The 24,012-nt window shown below is 37.9% G+C and overlaps 1 protein-coding gene across 1 annotated transcript in view; it reads right to left on the bottom strand.

The window, feature by feature from the left end:
• DPP4 (dipeptidyl peptidase 4) overlaps window positions 1–24,012 on the bottom strand; it is a 40,703-nt gene that overhangs the window by 1,444 nt on the left and 15,247 nt on the right. Inside the window, exons 10-24 of the mRNA XM_052791627.1 lie at window positions 23,497–23,600; window positions 19,862–19,997; window positions 19,668–19,712; window positions 16,865–16,969; window positions 16,694–16,761; window positions 16,446–16,499; window positions 15,847–15,971; window positions 14,842–14,889; window positions 14,231–14,329; window positions 12,130–12,199; window positions 10,357–10,551; window positions 9,373–9,427; window positions 7,186–7,285; window positions 5,500–5,564; window positions 242–314 (exon numbers count right to left, since the gene is read on the bottom strand). Coding sequence (XP_052647587.1) covers window positions 242–314; window positions 5,500–5,564; window positions 7,186–7,285; window positions 9,373–9,427; window positions 10,357–10,551; window positions 12,130–12,199; window positions 14,231–14,329; window positions 14,842–14,889; window positions 15,847–15,971; window positions 16,446–16,499; window positions 16,694–16,761; window positions 16,865–16,969; window positions 19,668–19,712; window positions 19,862–19,997; window positions 23,497–23,600 — 1,342 coding nt within the window. The remainder of the gene's footprint in view (window positions 1–241; window positions 315–5,499; window positions 5,565–7,185; window positions 7,286–9,372; window positions 9,428–10,356; window positions 10,552–12,129; window positions 12,200–14,230; window positions 14,330–14,841; window positions 14,890–15,846; window positions 15,972–16,445; window positions 16,500–16,693; window positions 16,762–16,864; window positions 16,970–19,667; window positions 19,713–19,861; window positions 19,998–23,496; window positions 23,601–24,012) is intronic.

The following is a 24,012-nucleotide window of genomic DNA, read 5'->3' as shown; positions in this document are numbered from 1 at the left end:
GTGGAAGAAAAAAGAAAAAGGTAAACAAAAAATTGCTTCCATACCACTCTGGGGGAAAAGCAAAGCAATGAATACAGTCAACTCCCCAGCACTGCTGACTGAAACACAAATTAGTTGCAGAAAGCAGTATTATTTTATTGACGTAAATGTAACAGCCTTGCCCCTTCATGCTTTTGTTTTGTCAGTAGTAGAATTGTGAACCTGTCTGTAATACTAAAATGTCTAATTAACTGCAACTCACCATCTGCCGTTCCATGAATAAGGAGATATTCAACTTCCTTGAATTTTTCAGCTCTGGCCATTACTGTTGAACTCTGAAATTAAAGAAAAAAAAAAAACCAGAAAAAAGGTGCTATTTATTAGAAGATGATTTGCTACCAACTGACTTTGATTCCTGTTGACACAGTCTGGGGTCCTTCAGATAAAAACAACAACCCCTGCTCCCCCCTCACAAGCCCGAGTAGCATGTTCACATACCCAACAGCACTGTGCTTGCACTCAAACCATTCTGCACCGGTCTGCAATTATTACCAAGGGTTATGTCTGCAAAGTAACAGGCAATTCCAGAGGGGAAGAGTTTTGTGAGTGAGATGATATGCATTTAATGCATTGCTAACATGTTGTTAGCCTTCAGCACACCACTTGCCATAGGTTTCCTGTGCGACTGCAGGCAAGTTAAAAAATGTTGCCATGGCAACAGTGCACTCTATGATAGCGAGGAGTAGATCTTGCAGAGACCACAGGCGTTATCTTCTCCACCAAAATGTACACTAGTTTACGTGCAGGTAAGTCAACAGAGCTAATATTTCATCAGTCTCAACTAAAAATGGCTGACAAGAAGTTTAACACAATGCTCTTCTCCAAATATGATAGAGAAATGCCTGAAGGAAAAAACCACTAGACCAAATCTATAAACAGAAATCAAGCTACATTTGTGGAATTGAAACACAATATAGTGATAAAAAAAAAAATCAGCAACCAAGATTAATCAAGAAACTTAAAAATACAGTAACAACATATTCCCTAGAACATACTAGCCACCTGACTTGCTAGTGTGACTAGGTACTAAAGAATGAGGAAAGTAAGGATTGCAGGTAAGATCTTTAATTTGGGCAAGGAAAGGGAATAGGATAGTGCTCTGCCATGAGAGTGGGAGGAAGAAAAGGGACAAGAGACAAGCCCTTTTGGGCTTGATAAGACAACGAGCATAATGGGGCAAATATACATTGAATTAAATTTCCTTCTATGAGCAACATTATAGGGGTTCTCTGCTGAAAATGATGCGGAAGTTTTTTCTATATTGCAGCAATTTAAGAGCTACCATGACAAAGAAAAAAATAGTAAAAATTATTAAAAAAATGTGGTGTTTTGTTTTGGTTTTTTTCTTCCCTACCTTGTACTAAGGCTGTATCCTTGGACAGGGATTTGCATATAGTACCCCCAAAAAGTCAAATACATTATATTACTAAGACACAGAATTGTTCTAATTTCCTTATGCGTTGTACACTCATGAATCTTTAAAGCAACCATAAATATTAAATTCCTTTTGTCATGGCAGAATAGCATACCACAACCCTCTTGTAAGTGAAATGAGTTCTTTGCAGTTATTCAACCAAATTTAAAAAACAAGTTCAGCAGTGAGAAAAAAACACCCTCCAATCCATGACACTGCAATTGCCCTCTTTTGATAGTGAAAGGTTGCAGAGCACCAGAAATCCCATCTAATATATGGAAATCCATACACACTATCCATTGAAACAAGTTGGTATCACGCAGTGAGAACAGATAGTTATGAGAGTGCCAAAATCTGGAGGGAGCACTTTGATTCAGTGAGGAGCACTGGTACAGCAGCTGACCAAAAGAACGATTCAGAAAGTAATAGCCCAGCGATATTAAAAAAAAAAAACAAACCACCAAACAAAAAAACCCCCGAAACCAACCCCACAAAACCCAAGCAGTGTCCTTTGAGTGAATCATTTTCCACATGTGCAGAGGGAAACTTGATAGATTGCCTTTATAAGCTTTCTTCCAGCAAATCAGTGGCGGTTTAAGGGACAGCAAACCTGCGAGCGGAACCCTGACTTGAGCTACGCTTCCGAGAACTCAACTTTCCAAAAGCACTTTTAGAAAAAGGATGTCACTATTTTCCCCCTCCAAGCATTAAACAAAATAAAGCTATTTGTAAAATACTTCTGAAAGAAGGAGCACACAAAGGAGATACTTTCTCAGGTTTTTTTATCACTTGCAAGCTGTACCCATACTCAACATGAAGAGTCCCTTCCCTAAAACATGCTTTAAGGACACAGTACTTCTGGCAAAAAAGAAGGTTGCAAGATAGGGAGCAATCTCAAGTTAGGCACAGTTACAGCACAAAGCAACAGCTACATCAGCTGAACAAACCTCACATGGACAGCAAATAAATACAACTGAATTCACACCTCCTGTTTCATAGTCAACACTGCTGGGACAAAGGCTCTGAAAAGGTAACGTGTACAAGTACTGAGAATTGGGCCCTGCTGAATGTAACTGGCTTTTCTAAAAATCACACGGCAGTCAACATTTTACCAGCACTCCACAAACAAGTTAAGGTTTGGCTGAAACTGAAGGTCTCTCTCCCTTTAGCATATTCTCAGATAATAGAACAAATGTCAAATCAGTACAAGATGGCATATTTACAAAATTGTACCCTGTTTTGCATAACCTAATGATGCAGCAGTTCTTAAGGACTGAACATTTCAAATCTGCTAGAAAAAGATTGCCAAATCTATGACTGTTTCAAACACTTGCCAAAAGCATATCAAATTCAGAGTGAACTGCAAAATAATCTTCTCACAAGTTGAACAGTCTCTTCGGTATGCTTTACATGGCTACTGCAGCTGACCTCTAGCGCTCTGCCCTGATATAGTCTCAAGTTTTTTTTACATCAGGGACATTGCTTCCCCAGCAGACAGCTTCTCTGCCATTCAGCCTAGGATCCCTACACAATTATATTGGGAGTTCCACCCATGCTTGCTCCTTTCTTTTACAAAGCTCTAATTTTTAATAATTCACAACTACCTTAAAAGGCACTGATCAGACCTAATTAGCCTGCTCAGAAGAGTGTGAGTCATCCCTCAGACCTGACAAAGAGTATTTAACATCTCGGATTCTCTTCCTTCAATAACTGTGAAACCTCCTGTCACAGTAATGCAAAGGTAAGGTGTACCCCTCTTACCACAACTAGTTTCTTGAGACTATACATTCACAGTCATTAATAATACTCTGCGCATTAGGAAGGCACCTAGCAGCATGTATATCTAAGCATGTACGTACATGGTCTCATTTCTTTTAAATTAGGGCACACAGTACAGAGTTTATGCAACCTTTCACTTTTCAAGCCAGCTTTAGAGCAGATGCAGTAGGATAGAGAATATACGATGCAGCACGCAAACCTGACAGTACAAAGTTAACAGTTAAAAAATGCTTTAACAGCTTCAGCTAGGAAAGCTTTCGGTACATGTTTTGCATCTACTTGCTAAAAAACATTCAGTTCAGAAAACAGCTCTCATCAGCAACAAGGGGCCAGGAGGCTGGCTATTGGGACTGGGACATTGAACAAAGGGGCTGTAAGCCAGAACGTGCTGGGCTGAAGTCAGCAAGGGTCTTCAGCAACAACAAAATCCCACACCAATTCCATTGGTGCTACATGAAAAGCAACAAACTCACTTCTCAAGCTACCCCACCCCTCCAGGTTTATATGGAAAAGTAAATTCCAAGTAATGCATTATTTGGGGCTTTTAACAACAAATGAGGACTTAAGTTGCATTTTCCTATCTCTAGAAGCAGCAGTGAAGTGTGACAGTCTGATCTGTGCCATTACCCCTCCTCCATCTAGCCACCATTCTCCCCAATTAGTCCTCTGAGTAACACATTTGAAACCTTTAGCTCTTTGGTACTGGCAGTTTCAACGTGGCCACTGCCAGCAATGGATACTATGCCAAGAAAATCCGACTCCTGGCTTGAAAGGATTAAACAGTCCTCTGTTGCCATCTGTGCCGTGAAGCTGGTGAATGACTTTGTGCACCCAGAGCGTTAACGTTCGTTCTGCACGACGACAGTAACTTCTATTTACACTGCTACCTCGCAGACCTCCTACTGTTCCCACTGCCTTAAAGAAACACATTTGAAAAAAAGGCAGGCAGGTGGCTGCAGGCTGCTGGTCAGTCCCCAGTGGGCCTGAGCAGCTCGCTGGTTAGAAGAGGCAGACGCAGTACCAAGTCTTCTAGCAGTCACTACCATTGTCCTCAATTTTGACCAGAACGTCTGATATAGCAGCTGGCAAAACTAGATTATTGTACTGATATGTCAAAACAGATGTTTCAGTCCCATATATATGTATTTATATGTTTTACCATACTTTTAAATCAATGCAACACCCCCCCTCTTCCCCCCCCCGATGTTTTTTTTAACACATCAAGACACACGATCAGTGCTAAACTGTCTTCTAGCCTATTTACCAACTCAAACACAGAGAATGCCCCATCTCTTTGCATCTAACACCCATGTTTGGTTCCAGCATTGCCATGGCTAAACACCTCTGTGAAACATCCCAATAACCAGGGCACAAAGTACCCCTCAGATCCCTCACAATTCTCCAAAAGCCATTCTATTTCCACCTAGATCTGAAATTTAACAAAACCTTACAGAAGGCTTGGGCTGCTCTGCCCTATGCCCAGCTACCTGTGACTTCAAAAAGCCCTTGAGGCAACAAAAAGCAGCTGACACAAGGAAGAGCAAGTCAAACACTTCATCATGCCATAATGAGGAAAATCCATCTACAGGTATTTTGCTCCCATTAGAACACCTGGAAATTCCCTCACTTCTGGGCAAACCTTAGTCATTTTAGACCAAACTTTGGACACCCAGTGTCTCAGCTGGTCTGCAATTTGTTTGATAGGATCACAGTACAGACAGACTTGCCTACCTGTCAAAGTTTCCTAATATTTAGGGGATTTTGCTTTCCCTGAAAAAATCTTGCAGATTCCTGAAGCAAGGAAGTTTACACAATACCCATTTTTAAAAAATTACATTTCAGAAAGAACTGGAGTACATTTGTTTTGGTGGAAATGTTGTTTAAGATAAAGCATAGTTTGCCCATGAGCATATTAAATTTTAAAAACAAATTTGTTTCTTGGTGATTAAAATAAAACAGTTTTTACAGCTTGTTTTACAGTCTGCAAAGTAGCCAAATGGAACTGAATGTAAAAAAATAAAACCCGAAACCAACACACCAAACAAACAACAGAAAACCCACACCATACAGCACGGAGTAACTGCCTCATGCAAATCCAAATCCATGAGACTACAGCCTCTAAAAACACAATGCAACAGTTATAGCTGGAAAGAAGAAACAAACTTATTTTTTCCCATAGGGAAGGAACTAGACTGTATAAAGAAAAATGGAGTGGCTTAGAAAAGAAACACACTTCAAAAAATGAAATAAAGTGATTTCTTTCTTACATTATAGTTCTTCAGATTATCACTTGCTATAGGAAGGCCCATGTATCGCTCCGTGTATATGGAATCTGTAATTAAAAAAAAACAAAACCAGAATCTGCTACTTAATTTTCAGTCTGTCTGTCTACCAGAAATTTTACCCACTGATACAAACAATAAGAATGCATACTGGAAATTAAAAAAAAAAAAAAAAAAAATCAGGTTTTCCACAATGAGGCGTGTAGGTAACCATCATTATTCAGAATATTTAATCTTCTTGTTGCCATGGACACCTGAATGCTGAATATTAATAAAGTACTTTGTGTCAATGTTACCTTATTGTTATTCTTTCAGTAATCCTAAGAAAATTACAGAATATCTTGCAGTAAATGACTAGCATTTGAAAAAGTCTTAGATATTTTATCTAAATGTTTACTACTAAAAATCTATAAAATGAAAATGTAGCAGTAGCTTAGGATTCCGCTTGGCTGTATGTTATATATAGTAAAAATCAAGTATCTCTGATTTTCCACAGATTTTTCAGCATGATATCATATTAACTTTTTTGCAGATTTGTTGCTTTATTTTAAGCCATACAAATCAACATTCTGTTGCCATATTCTAATGTCCATTTGACTCCTCATCAGTGCTGTTGCACTGGGTTTTTTTGATGGTGAATATGCATGCTTCCATAATCCTTTCCTTTATCTAACCAACTAAAAGTGGAATTTTAGAGATCTTGATCTTCATAAAAAAAAAAATTTCCTGCCTTACTGTAATATTCATGTCCCAGACATCATGAAAACATTCCTAGGTCCTCAACAGACTACTGCTAATACCTGGCAGTATGATTTGATCTGTTGAATTAGCCAGAGCACATAATATGCTATTTATACAGCCTCTGTGCTAGTTGCAGAATGATAAATTATGCTTAATTTAGCAGAGGTTTGCCAGGAAAAGCTTACCCTTGAATGTTTTTGGACAAATCAAAACCAGAAAAATGTCAAAATGTGGTCGCACTGTACCAGCACATATTATATTTTTAACTGTATATAATTTTTTTAATCTGGGAGGAGGGCCCCTGTAACTACATAGCCCCATGCAACTACAACGTCACACAGTATAAGCTTGAAGCACGTACAGACTTGTCCACTTGTTCAGGTTTTCCTCACATCAAGCTATTCTTAAGATTAATTAATTTATAAAATCCAAATTTTATGCTCTAAAAGTCAAAAAAAAAAAGGCGGCAATTCAAATCCTATTCTGTTACTTTGAGAGAGTAAATTACAATGCAAGTTCTATGTTAAGTCTCACAGTTCACTGTTATAAGTGAAGTGGCATTTTTGAGAAGCAAAGTCTAATAGCGATGGTTTCCTGACACACAGTACTGGTCTCAGAACACGTGGCAGCTTTGGAAAGCAAACATAGACACATTACAGTAATACTACAAATATAACAAATAATTTAGCCTTCATTAAAGGTTAAAGAGATTACCTGAAATTGCAGATCTGACTTTTTAAAATGGAAAGTAAGATTTAGGGAATTGCTTTAATTCTGAAATGCAGTACCCATGAGTTCATAAAAACAGACCAAGTGGCATTTACATGGCATCTAGTAGATAATCAAAGTTCTGCGCTATGAATCAACACTTTGCAGCATGTGCACTGCAAGACATATGGGAATCCTTGTAACGAGGAAGCCATCACATACCGTAATATTGCCAACGTGACACGGGGGCAACCGCTATTCCACACTTGAACACGCCGCTTCCAGAGCCAAGCACCATGGAGGTCACATATCCCCCATAAGACTGAGAAGAAAACATTGCTGTTATTTTAGTCGGAAAGAAAAGGATGGGGCCCATCTGCTGAACGGTTCATCAGACGTTTATAGGCTCAGCGTTTTTCATATTAATGAACTCCATTCTGAATTTGGGTCAGATCTCACCCAGCCTGCTCAGTCGGGGAAACAGGCATCAAACAGCGCATGGCAGCTGTGGCGCTGATGAATGAGAACTTGCTGGGGAAAAAGGGCGCAAATGCTGCTGAACTGTGACTCAGCTAAGGATGACAGTGTTTGGTAGCACTGTAGGCAGCAGTGAAAGACAGGAAACAAGACACTGCTGAACCGCTGCGTCCCTCTCTGTGCTGGGGGAGTGGGTGGCAGCAGAGCTCGGGCCCACAACGCGCCAATGAGTAGTTGCACCAGGGCATCTGAAAATTTACAACTCCCTCGGAGCAGGCCTATGGCAGCTCACTTGCTAACTCTCCTCCCAAGCGTCGAGAGCAAGACTGTGACGGGAGTGAAGGATCTTCTGCTGAGCCTGTGGGAGGAACTGTGCAGCAACACACTCCTTGCGGTGCACAGAAAATTCACTTGCAGTCTAGCCTGATACACAGATGAGTAAATATCTGACACGCTTGAGCATCCAGGCAGCAAGATACCTAAACAATGTCACCGACCGCCCAAATGACTGCCCTCACTATAGTTTGAAGGGGTTATTTCAGAGAATGTGCCCACCCACATTCAAAAAGAAGAGCAATTTTTGGATCTCATTCCTGTCTTGAAACCAGATTACAGGGAAACGGAACTGTATCTTAGTTCAAAGTCCTTAAATGTTTGCTCCAACTTCAATACTTAGGCCCTCCCAATGAGATCAGCAAGTAATGCATGTACTTAGTAATTAAACCCATGTATAAATATGTTGCCTAACTTGGCCACAGTAAAGATATTACTGCTAAACCTATGGCAAACAAAATTAATGTACACAGTGACAGGCTGACAATCTGAAAACTCAAGAGATATAGAAAATCTGTTTGCCCACAGGTTCAGTATCCATGATGCATAACGCCAACTGAGCTCCAAAGATGACTGCTCTTCAACTGTTCCTCCCGAGGCTCATGAGGAGTAAGATGGGAATGCATTAAGGCCTCCGTTTCTGCAGAAAGAATCTCCCTCCCACTAAAGTTAATACTACTACACTTGACTTTATACAACACAGAGATGCTTACCCCCACAAGAAAAGCTACTAAAGGTACCATCATCATCTTGCCATCAAGCACCATTATTCACTGGTGCCTGTCACTAGCAGTGACCAAATTTCAGCTAGCCATTTAATTCAAGATCCTGCATGCAATCCTGCATATACTTAAACATAGTATGCTTAAACACAGCATGCAAGAATACTCCCTGTGACACCAGAAAAAGCAGTGAAACAGCAGCCTGGGACAGAGAAATGTTCAGGGTTTGAATCAAATAGATATCACTAACAGTACATATGCACTTAGCCTGGCAGCTGAGGGGGTATGTATACGCTATTAAACACTCCCCTCTACGGGGTATGTATGTGCTATTAAACACTCCCCTCTACTGTGACAGGTTTTAAAGACACATCAAGTCAGAGAAATCTGGTCTCTGGTTGGAAGTAGTGCTGAAATAAAATATAGTCAAGCACAAAAGTATAGCAGATTTAAGTATTTTCAGGCTGCTAGTGAAAACATGACAACTGTGCCATGCAGCTGGTTCACATGTAATTTTACATCTTTTTTTAAAAAATTAGAGTAATCCAACTAATATAAAGAGACAGTAGTGAATATATACTTAGAATTTTTTTTTTTAATATTGGTTCATCTAGTACACAGGAAGTTGGCAGTATCCCTTTAAATTGTTTTTAATCCCTCTAATAGTCCTAATCTCTGTTTCAAAGGCTCCTGAATGCTTGCAAAGGGACAACGTATATGGGCACTTGTAAGATGTACTTCATCAGTTCAGTTATTGGACTGTGCCATGACTCTAGAGGTGCCTCATACTAAGTACTCCAGCACCTCACACACAGCAGCACAACAAATAGTTGTTACAATTAAATAATAAGCCAGCCAAATTTATTTGAGTACTTACCCAACCCCAAATAGCTATTCTGTCCTTATCAACAAAGCCCATTTCAGAAAATGTTCTAAAAGCAAACAGAATAATTAAATGTTTAATGAATTGCAGGTATCTGCCATTATACAGATGTGCTTATTTTCCATCATGTCTGCCTCCTTCTATTGTACAAATAAACATTTCCCACTTCATCACAGTGGCTGCACATGAAAACATACAATACTTCAGACACGTGTGTCTAAGAAATTCAGGAGAACATCTGTGCGTGGGAAAAACCAAAACCTGGACACTCTGTAAAAGCCTTCAAACCACACTCACTGACATTTGTATTGTATTACGTTAGATTTCACAACCTGCCTCACCTTTTTTTTGTCCTTTTTCTTTTTTTTTTGTTTTAAAGAAATATCAGCAACACTCAAATTGCAGTAGTAAAGGGACAGACTGACACCTGTAAATCCAGTCAGTTTAAAAAAGAAAGATCCTGAAATGCTATTTCTTTAAACTCCTTAACATTTTAAAATCCCCAAAAGCAAACTCTGTAAGATCACTTCTTTGTGATTCTGAGACATTCATACTGGCACCATTCAGTTTAGTGAGGTTCTACAAGCATAAACCAAGTGACGAACATGAACTATGAAGTAAAGGCTGAATAGTTTACACAACTCCATCACAACAGAAACATGCAAAAAGCTTGGAGCAAACCTTCCAGCTCCAAGTTCCTTGGTAGTATGCTCTTGTACTAATGTGACACTTATCATCTCTATAAAACCAGAGATGTAGTAAACTTGTATTACAGCATTAACGCTTCTCTCTTTTTAAGCGTAAAATGATGGTTGGCCTGTAAATGACACACGTCAGCACACAAAATTAATGTAGAATTCAGTTATGGTTTTGCCAGTAATTTCAAGATGACCAATCAAAACCTTCACTTTTTTTTCCCCCTACACAATAAGCACAGAAAAGGAGGAGCAGGTTGTTGACCATTTCACTGTAGCTCACCTGGCTGCTGCTATCTGATCTTCCACTTCATATGTTCCCAGCCTTCGGTTTATTGCATGCAGAATTTCATCCCCTTGGTATCCACTTCCTCTGCCATCAAAGCTGGCCACAATGATCTGCTCAGTGCTTGCAAGGTAAGTAGCCCAGCTGATCAGAAAGGAATAGTCTACTTTCTGACTACAGGGTCCTGCATACCTGGGCAAAAAGAGCCACAGATTTCAGGCATTTACTCTCCACATAGTCTCGCATCAAGCATTTGAAATACAATTATTGCTGACAATTTTCAGCCACTGAAGAAGGGTAAACTTTTAAATTAAACTGAGCAAAGAAGAAAAGCATCACCAACTGACTCCAAACTGCTGCTTTGCCTGGACACTAAAAGCGATATGCTTTTTTAAAATATCAACTGTTAATCAAGAAAGCAGACTAGATTTTATTTGTTTTATTGCTTTCTGCCCTAAAAGAAACTTCCATTATCTTTAAGCAGCTTAACAGAAATCCAAACAAAATTCTTTTTTGTGTTGGCATATCTAGTCATCTGAGTTTCAAAGCAACGCTCTTTAACCATTTCTGTTCCATTTACCCATAATTTATTTGGTTAAAGTCTAAAATCAACATATAGCCTTCATTTGGGAAAACGAAAAAGATCTTTTCCTGCATTTTTAGTGTCTCATCAGTGTTCCCTACAGTCTAAACTATTTCTTATACAGGCTGAGAAAAAGGAAGCAAAACTGAAATTATAACTTTTTATTTTAAAATATTTGAAAGCACTTGAGCACTACGAAATCACACTCTGTGAGTGCTTGGATGGTAAAATTCTGTTTGCAGTGCACTTCTCTAGCCACCGTTCAACAGAGTAAGAAATGTAAGAGTGGCTCTTATGGCTCTAACACCCATTTTTCTCAGTTTTAAAAGCAAAGAAAAAACTACTAGGAACTTCTGATACCAAGATCACCATGAAGCAGAGGTGATCCTGACAAAGGCCCAGGTTAACTCAATAAAAATAGAATCAAAAGCGAAATAAGTCTTAAGAAGCAAAAAAGCACTGACTGCTCATTAAAACGATCAATAGGTATATTAAAAAGTATTATAGTGCTACCAAATTATGTATACAAAGATGTATCTAACAATTAACAGCTAACTTCCTTGTGGATTCAGCTTTTTGTAAAAAAAGGAAAAGATTAACATTTCTATTTTAATGAATAGCTAAATTTCACTGATTTCCAGAAGAAAACATACCAGCATGACCAGAAGTTCCTGAGGAAGAATGGACCAAACAGCATGTGCTCATGGTCTTGAATTTATGAAAAAACAGCAAATGCAATCCTGACCACAGGGTGCAGTTTGCCAGTACCAGCTGACAGTCAAATATCACAGAGAAAATGCAATATCACACTCACTGCTTCAGCTTTAGGACACACATCTTATTCAAGGTTTCATTCTGGAATATAATTTCATTGAATATTATTCCTAATGAACTCTTAGAAGAGCAGAGAAGGAGCTAAGCTAACGCTAACATCCTGGCTTTTAAGTCAGAATGTATCTGCCTCACTGCCACCAGCAAAATACATGCTTGTCAAGCATTACATCATCTTATGGTACAGGACTACCACGAAATTGGGATAAACCTAATTTTTTTCATTCCCTCTTAAAACTACTTCAAGAAGTAATTAGAAAGCATGCCAGTTTTGTGTTTCCTGATCTTATTAAGAGCATTTGAAGTAGATGAAAGTGATTATTAACACAACATTGCCATATAACTTGAAGACTTACACATCAAGGAGCAGAGGGTACTTCTTTGATAAGTCGAAATGGGGAGGCAATATCATTTGATACCACAGGTCTAAAAGTGAAAAGAATTTGACCTACGTCAGTCCTCCAGTGAAGTAATTTGACATGCATTGCAATTCATACAAAAGCACATTTGAGTCACTCCCTAAAAATTAAAAAGTAGTTTCATCTGAACTGTCCTAATATATACATGTAAAAGTTCCTAGCTAATTTTTTTTTTTTTAATGTTTTACAGCTAAGTTAACAAAAAGTCTGGAACTGAAATGTCTACAATAATAATAATAAAATTTGGGGATTCAACATGCTGTCTCGTAACATTCATAACATTATTCTACGTTATAAGCTTACATGTAAAACTTGGTAAGTCTCTACAGTGGTAAATCTGACGCTAGTTCAAAAATGTTTCTCTACGCAAATTTATCTCCCAGGACTTAAAAGAAATTTTAAATATTTTGAACCTGCCAGATAGGCTTTGCATGACAGTTTGTAAAGCATCCCAGAAACATATCCAAATATCTATTATTTCTCAAGCAACATTGATTCCAGTTCCATCCATGTTACTCTTTCCACCCAAGTTGGCTGAGAGTTAGCTGAACATTTTAAATGCACACCATGTAAGTTCTGCAAACCAATTGGCTTGATTGTTCATTCATGAATTTTAAAAGAGCTGATGATACAAAGAAAGCATGAAGCAATGCTGATTGACTGCACTGCAGTAATAGCCAGAGTGCAAGCCTTACAGAAATTTGTCCAGATATGAATATGCAAGACATTAAAACACTGAAAAAGTAACAATCTAAACTGAACACATGAAAATACTGATTTTAATTTTTGGCATTCTCTGTAGTCATGGGAGTGGATTTCTTCTTTGGTAACATACACGGACTTGTGAGCAGACTTGGAACTTGAAGTAAGACTACATAAATAGGTTTATTTCTCCTATTTGTGACATTAAAAATAGAGTCCCCTTACCCAAAAGCTTTTACCCTGAAGAGATGAAGTAGTAAGAACAAAGAGGAATAAAAAGATGAATATACGACTGATAGCACGAAGAACATCTTTAAACCTCCATCTTGCCTGAAAGATTTCATCTTTAGCCCTAGTAAAAATGTGACAGAAATAAAAGACAGAAAACACAAAGAGAGTTATTATATAAATAAGGTAGCAGTGGAAGGAGGGAGGCATCAAAAAAGAACAGTTAATGACTAGCAGAACTCAATACAGTTTGTAAAATATAATTCCATTAAGAATATTAATTCATTTTATCAAGAGGAAGTTTGTCATGAAGAGAAAAGCTAGTAGCAAAGGCTGGAACAAGAACAGTTTAGACAGGTACCAGGCCTCCCACTGCTGGTCCATCTGATGTTCCCCATCCTAGGAGAACACCAAGAAAGCTTCTGTACCCAGACATGCAAATTCGGAGGAGCACCACCAGCAAAGCATTAGCAGTTCAATTTCTAGCATTTTGTTCTAGTCTGTGTTCAGAGGTTTATGTAGTCTTGGAGTGTGAATGTGCTTTTAAGAACATGACTATTCAATCCAAATATTCCCCTACACAAAGTCAAAGGCGATCTTGTTGAAATGCAGCCTAAATGATTTTGCAAGCTTTTCCATTTAGATCCTATGTCTGGTTTTTGATAATAACTGAACTTCTCCTGCACTGTCCCAACCTACTAACACAAACCAAAGGGACTTGGTACCTGTAAATTAAGACCTACTTGAATTTAATTTAAATTCAACAATGCTTAAAGCTTTGTGCCCCACCTCCCATTCCTCTTATTTATTTATTTAATGTGGTAGGGACTTCGGTTTTTCATGTAATTATCAAGGAAAAAATGAGCCACTTCATCATGAAAACATCAAGGTATCACACTAGGGAAAAAGCATATTTTAGATAAGAATATTTTGGGATTTCAGAAAAAAAACAGAATGCAAAAAAACCCCCCTCTTGTCTTGCCTCTGAGTGCTGAGTAACAGCAATAATCCCCAATACACCCATCTTTTCTGTCATGCTTTTCAGCAGAAGACCTTGAAGCACTTGGTGGAAGCGGGAGAGAAAGGTAAAACATGTTTTTGAACTTACTGTATCCACCTACACTAATGGAGCCAATTTTTTTTGAAGGCATCTGAATATCTTTCAATGAATTTTCCAGTTGAGTGTTATTTTCCAAGTATCTGAGGACTAAATAACAGAGTTAGTAAGAGTCAAAGATTAAATATATTATTTTCAAATGCATTGCTCTTTAATTATGAACCACTTTAAAAATTCAATCTGAGATGATGACAACCTACACTGCAGTCTTAGTTTACTGCACTTTTTGTTTTTCCTCTCAGATTCAATGTTTACAATATAGCTTTCCTTCAGTAATTTAGTAACCAGAAAGCTGGTTTCCCCATTTTTCATCTCAACACAATTTCAGAAAAACTGAACAATTACCCAGTCAGTCAGTCATACATTACTCACTGTTTCCTAGCACAATGTAAAATAGTATTAAATAAACTATGAATAAACGTATGCCAAGCTATATAATTTATTCTTCTGGTTAACTATACTAGAGTAATTATCTGAAATTAAATTTACCCTTTATAACTGACATTTAAATTAGTATACTAAGCAATGAGAACAAAATTAAAATAAATTTACAGTGCAATTTTCTGGCTCAATGCAAATTATATTTTAAGACAACCCCATACCTCGATCATCACTGCTTCTGTGCAGAGTAGATATGGGCAGGCCAGGACCTGTTGATAGAGCACAAACCTTCATGTTTGCATGCTGTCTCAAAACACAACCGTTGTAAAGTAACTGGAAGTGGGTGAATCATAAAAGCTCGGAACTTGTTTCCCTCCAGTCTGCACAAGCTGGATTTTAAGTTAGCAGGTCCCAGACTCAAGCCACAGGATCCCGTAAAATACTCAAGACTATCTCGCAGGCAAACCACATGATTGTGAGGTACTGAAGAATTAAACTTACACTCTTTAGCAAAGTCTACCCATCAGTTGTGGACCATGGTTTGGAAATCAGTAAGCCTTGTCAGAGACCACAGCAGTCTTCTTCAAACAACCATTTTTACAACCTGACAGAACTATTCCCTCTCTGCTGTCTGTCTGTCCTTCTAGCCCATAGATCAAGGAAGATCTTGGCATCTTAAAAAACAACATACCTTTCAATCTAAGGGAAATTTTAGAGAAGAGTTTATTTTTCCCACCCTTTGATTAATTTATCCCTTGTACTGTCTAGCACAAGCACTTAGAGGTCAGAGACAGACTAGAGTCCCGCTGCTTAACTTATGATTACATTCATTGGATTTTTAACAGCACTATCTATCTTAATTTTATTCCCACACATAGAGCACTTCTCTTTACCCAGCCTGTTGCTCACCTTGCTCCCAGAGCCTCCAAATTCCTTCTACAGAGCTCCCCATGCAGCTCTTGAGGAGATACCCAATGGACAGGAGTGTTTTGCACCTCTTTCGGGTTCACTGATAGACAGAACTATCAAATTTTATCCTTGTAATTTTTGTCAAGGTGCTTTTGAGCCTAGGGCAGAATATGTTTTTCCACTGCCAATGCATTTATCCAACAATATCAACACATATCATTGTTACGCAGTGCATATCAAGATCTTGACGAGGCGAACTTCCCCACCCAACTAATCAGTATGTCATGTTTATGTCAATTAATTCCGGATATACTCACCATGACAATCTAGCTGATAATACTGTGAATCTTTGCTGAAGGACACAGAATAATACTGGCATCTTTCTTGATTCAGATCACAGCTAACACATTTAGGAGAATTTGGACTGCTTTCCAAGAGCACTCTGTAAAGTAGATGAGCTTCATTTCAGACATGAAAGACTTTTTTTTTTTTTTTTTTAAGCTATGCTAAACAAATGTATGCTTTTTAAGGAAGATGACCGAATGAAATACGTTAAAATTCAGCAGTAAAGTCCTTACTGATTTAAAAATTAGAGAAAACAGACTTTAAACTCTTGAGTTCAATTAATATTGGAATTATAATCATAGCATAAAAAGCATGAGAGATTTTCTTTAGGGGTTTGTTGCTTGAGAATTGGTTATTTCTTTTCACAATCTCCCTTTACTAACTAAATTTACAGAAAAATATTTTAGTTATTTTTACAGTTTATACTACTACACTGATTTTCATTAAATATCCTATATGGGATCCCACATTAGACTGTGAACATCCTAATCATTTATTTTGCAATGCTTTTTCTTAAAGTTTCCTTTTCATTAACGAATATTTTACTCATATTGCAGAAAAAATTTCTTACTTATAAAGATTTCTTCCTCCTGGCTTTCCACCATTTTCATTACTAATGTAGTATCTATAAAAGCAAAACATACTGGTTTTGGCAAAATATTTACTGTACATTACAATATTTAAAGGTTTATCTTGCATGTTTAGATCAGATTTTTAATGAGTTAAATGACACCTTCTTCCTGTTCTCCCTCCCTGCTTGCTTAGACCCTTGTTACAAGCCCTCCTGATAGGAATCAATAGCTTAATTACAATACTTACAAAAAGTTATTAGTTACAGCTTCTATGCTGATTACTTCCCATTTTCCTGCAGTAATAGGTACTACAGCCTGGATGGGGGGGAAAAGGCAAGGCAAAAAGTAGAACATGAAGCTCCTTGATCACCAGGAGAAACTCAAGTCAGTAGTGACTGTCCCAAACCTTATTACTTACCTGTGAGCCATTTATGTAATGGATGTGCTTGTAACCTACGGTATTGCTGAAGACTTTGTAGTAGGTAGCATTGTCAGGTGCAAAGTGAGGGACAGATGGCTGAAACTTGAACACAAGAGAGATGTCTATCAAAGCAAACAACAAAACTCCAAAACCAAAATCATAATTTAGGTTTTGATATCTCTAAACAGGAGGTTCAATATTTAAAACAATGCATCGCTGAACGTACTGCAAAATTTTTGCCTACTGACCTAGTAGGTAGAACCTGTAGCCATTACCCTGAAAGTAAACACACTTAAAATATTTTCTTCCTCCTTAAGCAGCAGTATTTCTTGAGTATTAGCCCTCACAATGATCAATGTCCCCTCCTACCTCCCTTGAATTTGAAGTCCCACAGGTGTTCCTAGTTTCCTACCATTTTAGGAAACAATATGTGCATCTACTTTTAAAGTCACTGTTTTATTCTGTCCAACGCCAACATGCAGCTGTAACCTATAGCAATGTAAGAATTGCAAATACATGGTTTCCTTGAATTTCTCATTTTAAAACATGTATTTGTGAACAAATTCTTTGAACTCTTAATTTTCGTTTTTTTTAGCTTAACAGTGAAAAATGTCCCCCTTTTTTCAAAGAAAACAAGCTGCTTTCCAAGAGGAAATTTTGCTAGTAAGTAGGTGATTACAGAATGCCAGAGAACCCAAACTGGAATGATATTTTCACAAAGGAACTATCCATTTATCAATTCGGAGTGATGGAAATGAATGGATTCCTTCTACTGACTGTCATTTGGATGTGCTCCACATGGTAGAGAGAAAAACAGAGGAATGAAATTGAGATGAATGAAATAAAAAGTTATTTCTGCGATAAATGTCCAAAACATCTAAACTTTAATCAGCCAACTGACACAATGCAATTACCTCTGAGATGCTATACCCATTTTTGAAATGGAGAGTGAAACAGAAAGATGAAGTTACTTGCCTCCGGTCACTCAGTAAGCAATGACAGAACTTGAGTCTTCCTAACCCATGTGCTCCAGATAATCTCTCCTTCTTCCCTAGCAATATTTTTGCAAAAAATAACCTGGCAAATATTTTGCTAGCTTCTCCCTTATAGCAGTCTTGCTTTTTCAAAGTGTGACTTTCCTTCAACTCAACTGGCAAGCTCTAACTTAGCTCATGACCTGGAAGCCTTATGCAGTAACACAGGCTGTTCTGAGCATTCTTAGATTAAGTATCATTTCATCTCTACTTTTAAAAAAACCCACCACTATAGATACATATAAAGACAGAACTCTATGTCTGTATTTTACACACATGTATAATTTACTTAATTTTGTATGTACACTTATATGAATTGTATATACATATATGTGTGTATATATCCGTCTCTCACATAGATGTATAAAAATATCCCGTATCAGTCAAGTGTTGTATTTTATCATCCCTAAGTAGATAAGAATAAAAGAAAGGAACAAATGTACCTTTCCTATCGCTTCTTCAATCCTCCCTACTTTCCACTCCCTTCTCAAATCCAAGAACCATACAGTGAGATTATCTTTTTCTTCCAACAGCTCCTAAGATGTGGGTTGTGTCTTTAAAAGAAACAAAACCCCAACAACCTAGTTTAATGGCACAGACTTGCATTTTGCCCTCTCATTTTGCACAACTGTTTACAAAGTCTGCAGCTTGATCATCACATTGTCTAATTGTGAAGCCTTTGCTGCAGAGAAGCAAAATGTGTCAGCGTTAAGGCCTTCCTTTCCATATCAAATTTGACAGCAGGTGGGTTGATCTCTCATCTTCATACTGCGGATGATTTCATCCCTGCTGTTGCCTCCCTCTTTGCATTTCTTTAAACTTTCATTTTTGACTTCAAAAGTGAATTAGTGACTAAAGCATAATCAGTGTGTGGAAAATGCGGGAGTGGAAAGTGTACTCAGTGTTCTCATCAAAAACTCTGAAACTCATTTCTCCCTCCAAGTCTGAACTTTTGCATCTCTGCTTCACTTCCCCCAGATCTTCTGTGTAGTTCATTAGGTGCCTACTCTCTACCATGTACAAAAGGACTGAGAGGCAGCTTGAAAAGCATCATCCAAACAGTAGCAACTGGTTTGGCAGAAGCATATGAAAATTTTAATCTGGTCAGTTATATGCATCTTGTCCCCAGTTCTCTTCAATGGATATTTTGAGCGGGGGAAAAATAAATAAATAAAAACCCCGAAGGAGAACCTGGAATAGTTTGTTGCAACCTGAAACGCTAAAAATTACTTTTGTCCTCTATGCCTTTCCTCCAATACAATTCAAAGGTTATAGGATACACTTCTTAATACATTTTATCCCCTAGATCATTCTTGAGGTGGCAGGAAGACTGGAGAGCAGCCAAACCAGCATAGCTGATGACTCCCCAGAACAAAGGGAATTCTGAATCCTGGCTCCTGCACTCCCCTACCTACTGCTACCGAAGCAGTAGGTCAGAATTAAAAAGGAATCTGGAAGGACTCCGCTTTTTGGCAAGCTGAATATGATGCACAGGTCATGCAGGACACAGTTACAGCTCCAGCCCTTGCTGCACTGTCAGCCCAGCCAGGGAGTTCAGAATCCCATACCCACAAAAGCTTAAAACCGGGAGCGGGGTGGCATAGCGGCTCCATTTGAGACCATTTTTTCCTATACATGTAAAATGCAACAAGTGAATGGATCAGACCTGCACACAAGAGGCATTGCAACTGGCAAGAGGCTCATGTGAAATTTTCTTAACTATCAGTGTTATTAACAGGTAGCAGTTTTAGAAATTGAACACTCACTCTGCCAATCCAGCCGGTTGTACTTTCTTCGGTATGTTGTTTTTCCTAAGAAAGAAAAAACAAACAATCCCACAACAATTATGTTTATTTTACATCAGGCTATGTTTCTACAAAGATAAACATTCAGAGATACTCTGCTCCTTTCTAGTTTCATTTATCAAGCATTGCAACTCTCCCACCTCATTTTTTCTTACCCGTGGACATGACCAATTTTCAGCAGCACTTTCAAAGTCACAGACTGTGAGGACTGAAAAATTCTGAATTCTTCTGAGCCACTGCAGACAGATCCTTTCATCTGTCACCCATGTTACAACACTCAAATAATGATCCCTGAAAACAGCAATAGCATTAGATACTTAAAATCCTCTCTGTAATAGCATACTATACAACAGCATTCAGCAATTCACTGAATGAGACTCATCTAGCTATTTTCATTTCAATCTACTCTTCAACAATAAACAATGATGCAAACCTAATTGAGCCATTTTTTTGTCAATTGTTTTTGCTGCTGTAGATGCCTTGGTTATCTTCACTCATTCAATAAAGGATTAGATGGTTTGTACATACCCGATTCCAGAAAGACTGCAATTAAATCCTAACAGCCAGATCACGATCCTCTAATGCATAAAAAAATAGCTATTCCAGACTGTTCATAAATCTTGTACTGTGTGCATATAGAGGAAATTCTTCTGAATATTAAGCTGTATGGGCCTTAGATTTTGGAATCTTATCCTTAGATGCATGAAGTTGGTCGCTTGTAAGCACTTTCTGAGTAATACATATCTTTGTTCAATTTAGTACTTATTTCCATTAGTTAGAATAGAGTGAGAGATCATACCAAGAACAGGTATTACTATTTGAATATTTTACTTTCATCTTCAAAATACCAACTAGTTGATATGAAGAATTGGAGTATCTGAAAAAAAAATAATTTTCATGAATATTCCTGTATATTAATTTTAAAAAGGCACCACATAAAATTTACTGGTTTTGTTTACCATTATGATCTGTTAGATGTACTCGTCTTTTCCTATTTTAGATCCCTCCTATCTCCTAGAAGCCTTACGAACTAAAATAAAACAAACCTCCCCTCCAAGGCAAGCATACATTTTTAACTGGAATTTGCACATTTGACTTAGTTCCAAGTTCATGTTCCCTTTTTTCCCAAAGTTAGTTAACAAAAACAAGTGGGAAGTTTTGTGATGAGAGTGAGTATCTTCGTGATCATTGGGGGGGGGGGGGGGGGGGGGGGCAGGGAGAAAAAAGAAAACACTACAATTATTGTGGATGGATTAAAAATATATGCCAACTGGTTACCATCCACATTCAGGTTTATTTCTAGATTGCAGTTTAGAAGTCATGTTTGAAAAAGGTCTATTTTTGCATTTATATTTGACTGGGAAGTTGGTAGGTCATTTAATTGCTACTGTCACTGGCTTCAAACAGTATATTTTAGACCAATAATATTATAAAAGTACTCTGCAGGGGCTTGTTCAAAAAAAAAACAACAACAAAAAAAAAGAAACTGCCATTCTTCATGTACCTATAATAGTGGTTTCCCTTGTTTTGTAAAAGGGGAATTAGCCCCACAGTTTTTGTTCCCTCAAAGTGAGAGAAGTTAACAATTCTGGAGACTATAAATCATCCATCAGACAAGACAGACTGTACAAGGAAAAACAAAAAAAAATTATTTATGATGCTGTTATTATAACATAATAAATATTTTACGGTTATGATAGAGAACTAGGAATGCACCTTCAGTTTTCAACGACCCCTGAAATGTTAACTATCCGCATTAACTCAAGTATAGAGTACAGTAGTTTTGCATTGCCCTTCCTCATTTGCTGCTGAGAAGGGATATTCCTGCAATCACCCTCTGGAGCTTTCTACTCTGAAGACAACTTATTTTTAGGACAGATCATTTCAGACAAGAAGCATCCATTGCCTTCATCCTCCTGTTAGCCAACAGGAGCCCCCTGCACCCATGATGCTAAAAGTAGTGTTTAAATGCTGTATGGATTTCATGCTGGTCATTCGTGCAAAAAGTTTCATCTACCATCTTATGTGGCAAAGCACAGCCATTCCAGATTTTGGCAGCTTTCCTTGACAAATAATAAAGGTTCTCCTCTGGAACAGAAGTGCACTGTGCCCCCCTTCAAACGTGGGGGTACAACTGCTGTGCATACAACGAGCTCTGGATAGTGCTGCAACAGGCAGCCATTTGCAGGGCACTGCCCCTCGAAATCCCCACCGAGGCAAGAGATAGAGTGAGGTATGCCTCCAATTCAAACTTAGTTTTACTCAGAATTTAGCTCCAAGGAAGTAAAAATACAATTTTCCACCACCAAAATTAACTTTTCCTGTCATACAGTGGTATAAATACACATACTGTGCAAATATTCATTACTTTGTGCTTCCAGGAGAAAAACTACCCAACAGCAACATTGCACATCACTTGCCTTTTCCTACTCATGTACTTTTGCTCTTGCAAAATTCCCCAAGACTTGTTCTGGCCACCTCAGTGTTTGCAGGACACACATGCTGAGGCTTAACCATTATTTGGATCAGCCGTTGGGAGAAAGAGTAAGTTTTGATCCTTGAATTCATCATTCAAGACTTGATTTAATTTTGTATTAATCCTGATACACAGAGTGTTACATTAATTTAAAAATGGATCAACTCCATATACCTCAGAGGCCTGTGTTAACCAGATGGGTACAAGGCTGGAAGGTAGATAGTGGTTATTCTCCCCAGGTCACACAGCAGCCTTGTTCAGCTTTCATTAGGTGTTAACAAAAGGTAAAACATAACTCTAAGACAGCAGAGATCTTAACCAGAACTGACCAAAACATAAAGGGCTTTTAATTCCGAGGCACTGAAATTCTGGAGAAAAACAGCACACAACAGCTATACAACATCTAGCTATTGCAGCGTTACTGTAGAGAAAGGACGAAGAACAACATATTCATAAAAACTTGCACAGAGATGTTAGTTACACTGTGGTGAGGACTAAAACGGAATAGCACTGATATTCCAGTTACAGCTTTTTAGCCACCACGCACAAAATGCTGGTTTTATGCACTAGCTAACAGACCTCTTTTGTTTTTTCTGAAGTTTATCAGTATAACCTGTGCTTCTATACCCATCACGTTTGTAAGTGCAAACCTCTACAAAATTTCAACAACACTGTTAAAAAGAAAAAACAAAACCCAAGATCTGGGATACCAAATTCTGTGTGCATGCATTTTAAATCAATTTAGCTGCTCTTTACAAAATACATTTATATCATGTTGTGCATTTCCAGTGGCATTTTGAGAAATACAATTTTCCATTTACTGTGAGAGGTGCTGGTTTTCACCATGTTTCCAAAGAAAACAAACATTTTAAGTATAAATCTGAAGACAACCATGATACCTTGCCTTAGCAAGGAGTCTGCTTCCAATGAAATCAAATCTTCACTTACCACTGAGGTTTTGTTTTGTTCCCCCCCCCCCAGTGAATTGGAATACATATATTATAATTTGATTATACCAAAACTTGCTCATATTAAAGTTGTACTGTGAAATGACTTCACCATAGTTAGACTCCACTGAATGTGACGAGCCAAGAACTTGTCACATTCTGAATATAACATACATGGAATATGCCATCTATATATAATCACTAGGAGGATAATCTCTGTGCAGATTTTCTCTGGTAAATCTTGTTGCTACCAGAGCTGCATAACTGGGAAAAACTGCCATATACACTGAATATAGGGTGGTCACACATAAAAGCTCCTCCTCTCCCACAGAAAGAAACAAGCAAACATTCAACCAAAATTTCTTACCCTGATTTTATTTCTGCAGGTGGAGAAATTTCAGCAGAGCGGAAATGAGGAAGGAATTTGGTATCCACAATAAAGAGCTGCACAGTTGGATTTTTAGCTCCTGCCTAAAAATAGAAGTTTTCATTGTACTTTTGAAGAGAGAATATTCTTGGTGAAATAAGCATTTGAAACTATAGACGAAGAAATTACTACAGACAGTCAGGTAGAACCAGCCAACTTCAAACATGTGAAAAGACAAGTTCCTAAATGCAGTTCTTAAGATCGATACATAAATTATCCTTTGTATTTTTTTATATGAAAGTGTTAGTTATGTGTTTCTACCTAAGGAAGACTACTACATTTGGAAACATTCATAACTACATAGGGCTTGCTGTACCCAAAGCAGTATTTGACCATATCTTGTCCTACATGCTACACGCAGTACCTAACAGTGAATCAAATCCATTGCTAACAGACAGAAAAGTGCTTCTTTATGGAAACTGATACTTTAAGTGATCATATAATAGCTGCCTATAC

The sequence above is a fragment of the Harpia harpyja genome, chromosome 7 (genome assembly GCF_026419915.1).
Source record: "Harpia harpyja isolate bHarHar1 chromosome 7, bHarHar1 primary haplotype, whole genome shotgun sequence".
NCBI lineage: Eukaryota > Metazoa > Chordata > Aves > Accipitriformes > Accipitridae > Harpia > Harpia harpyja.
This window is presented reverse-complemented; position numbering and strand designations above follow the sequence as displayed.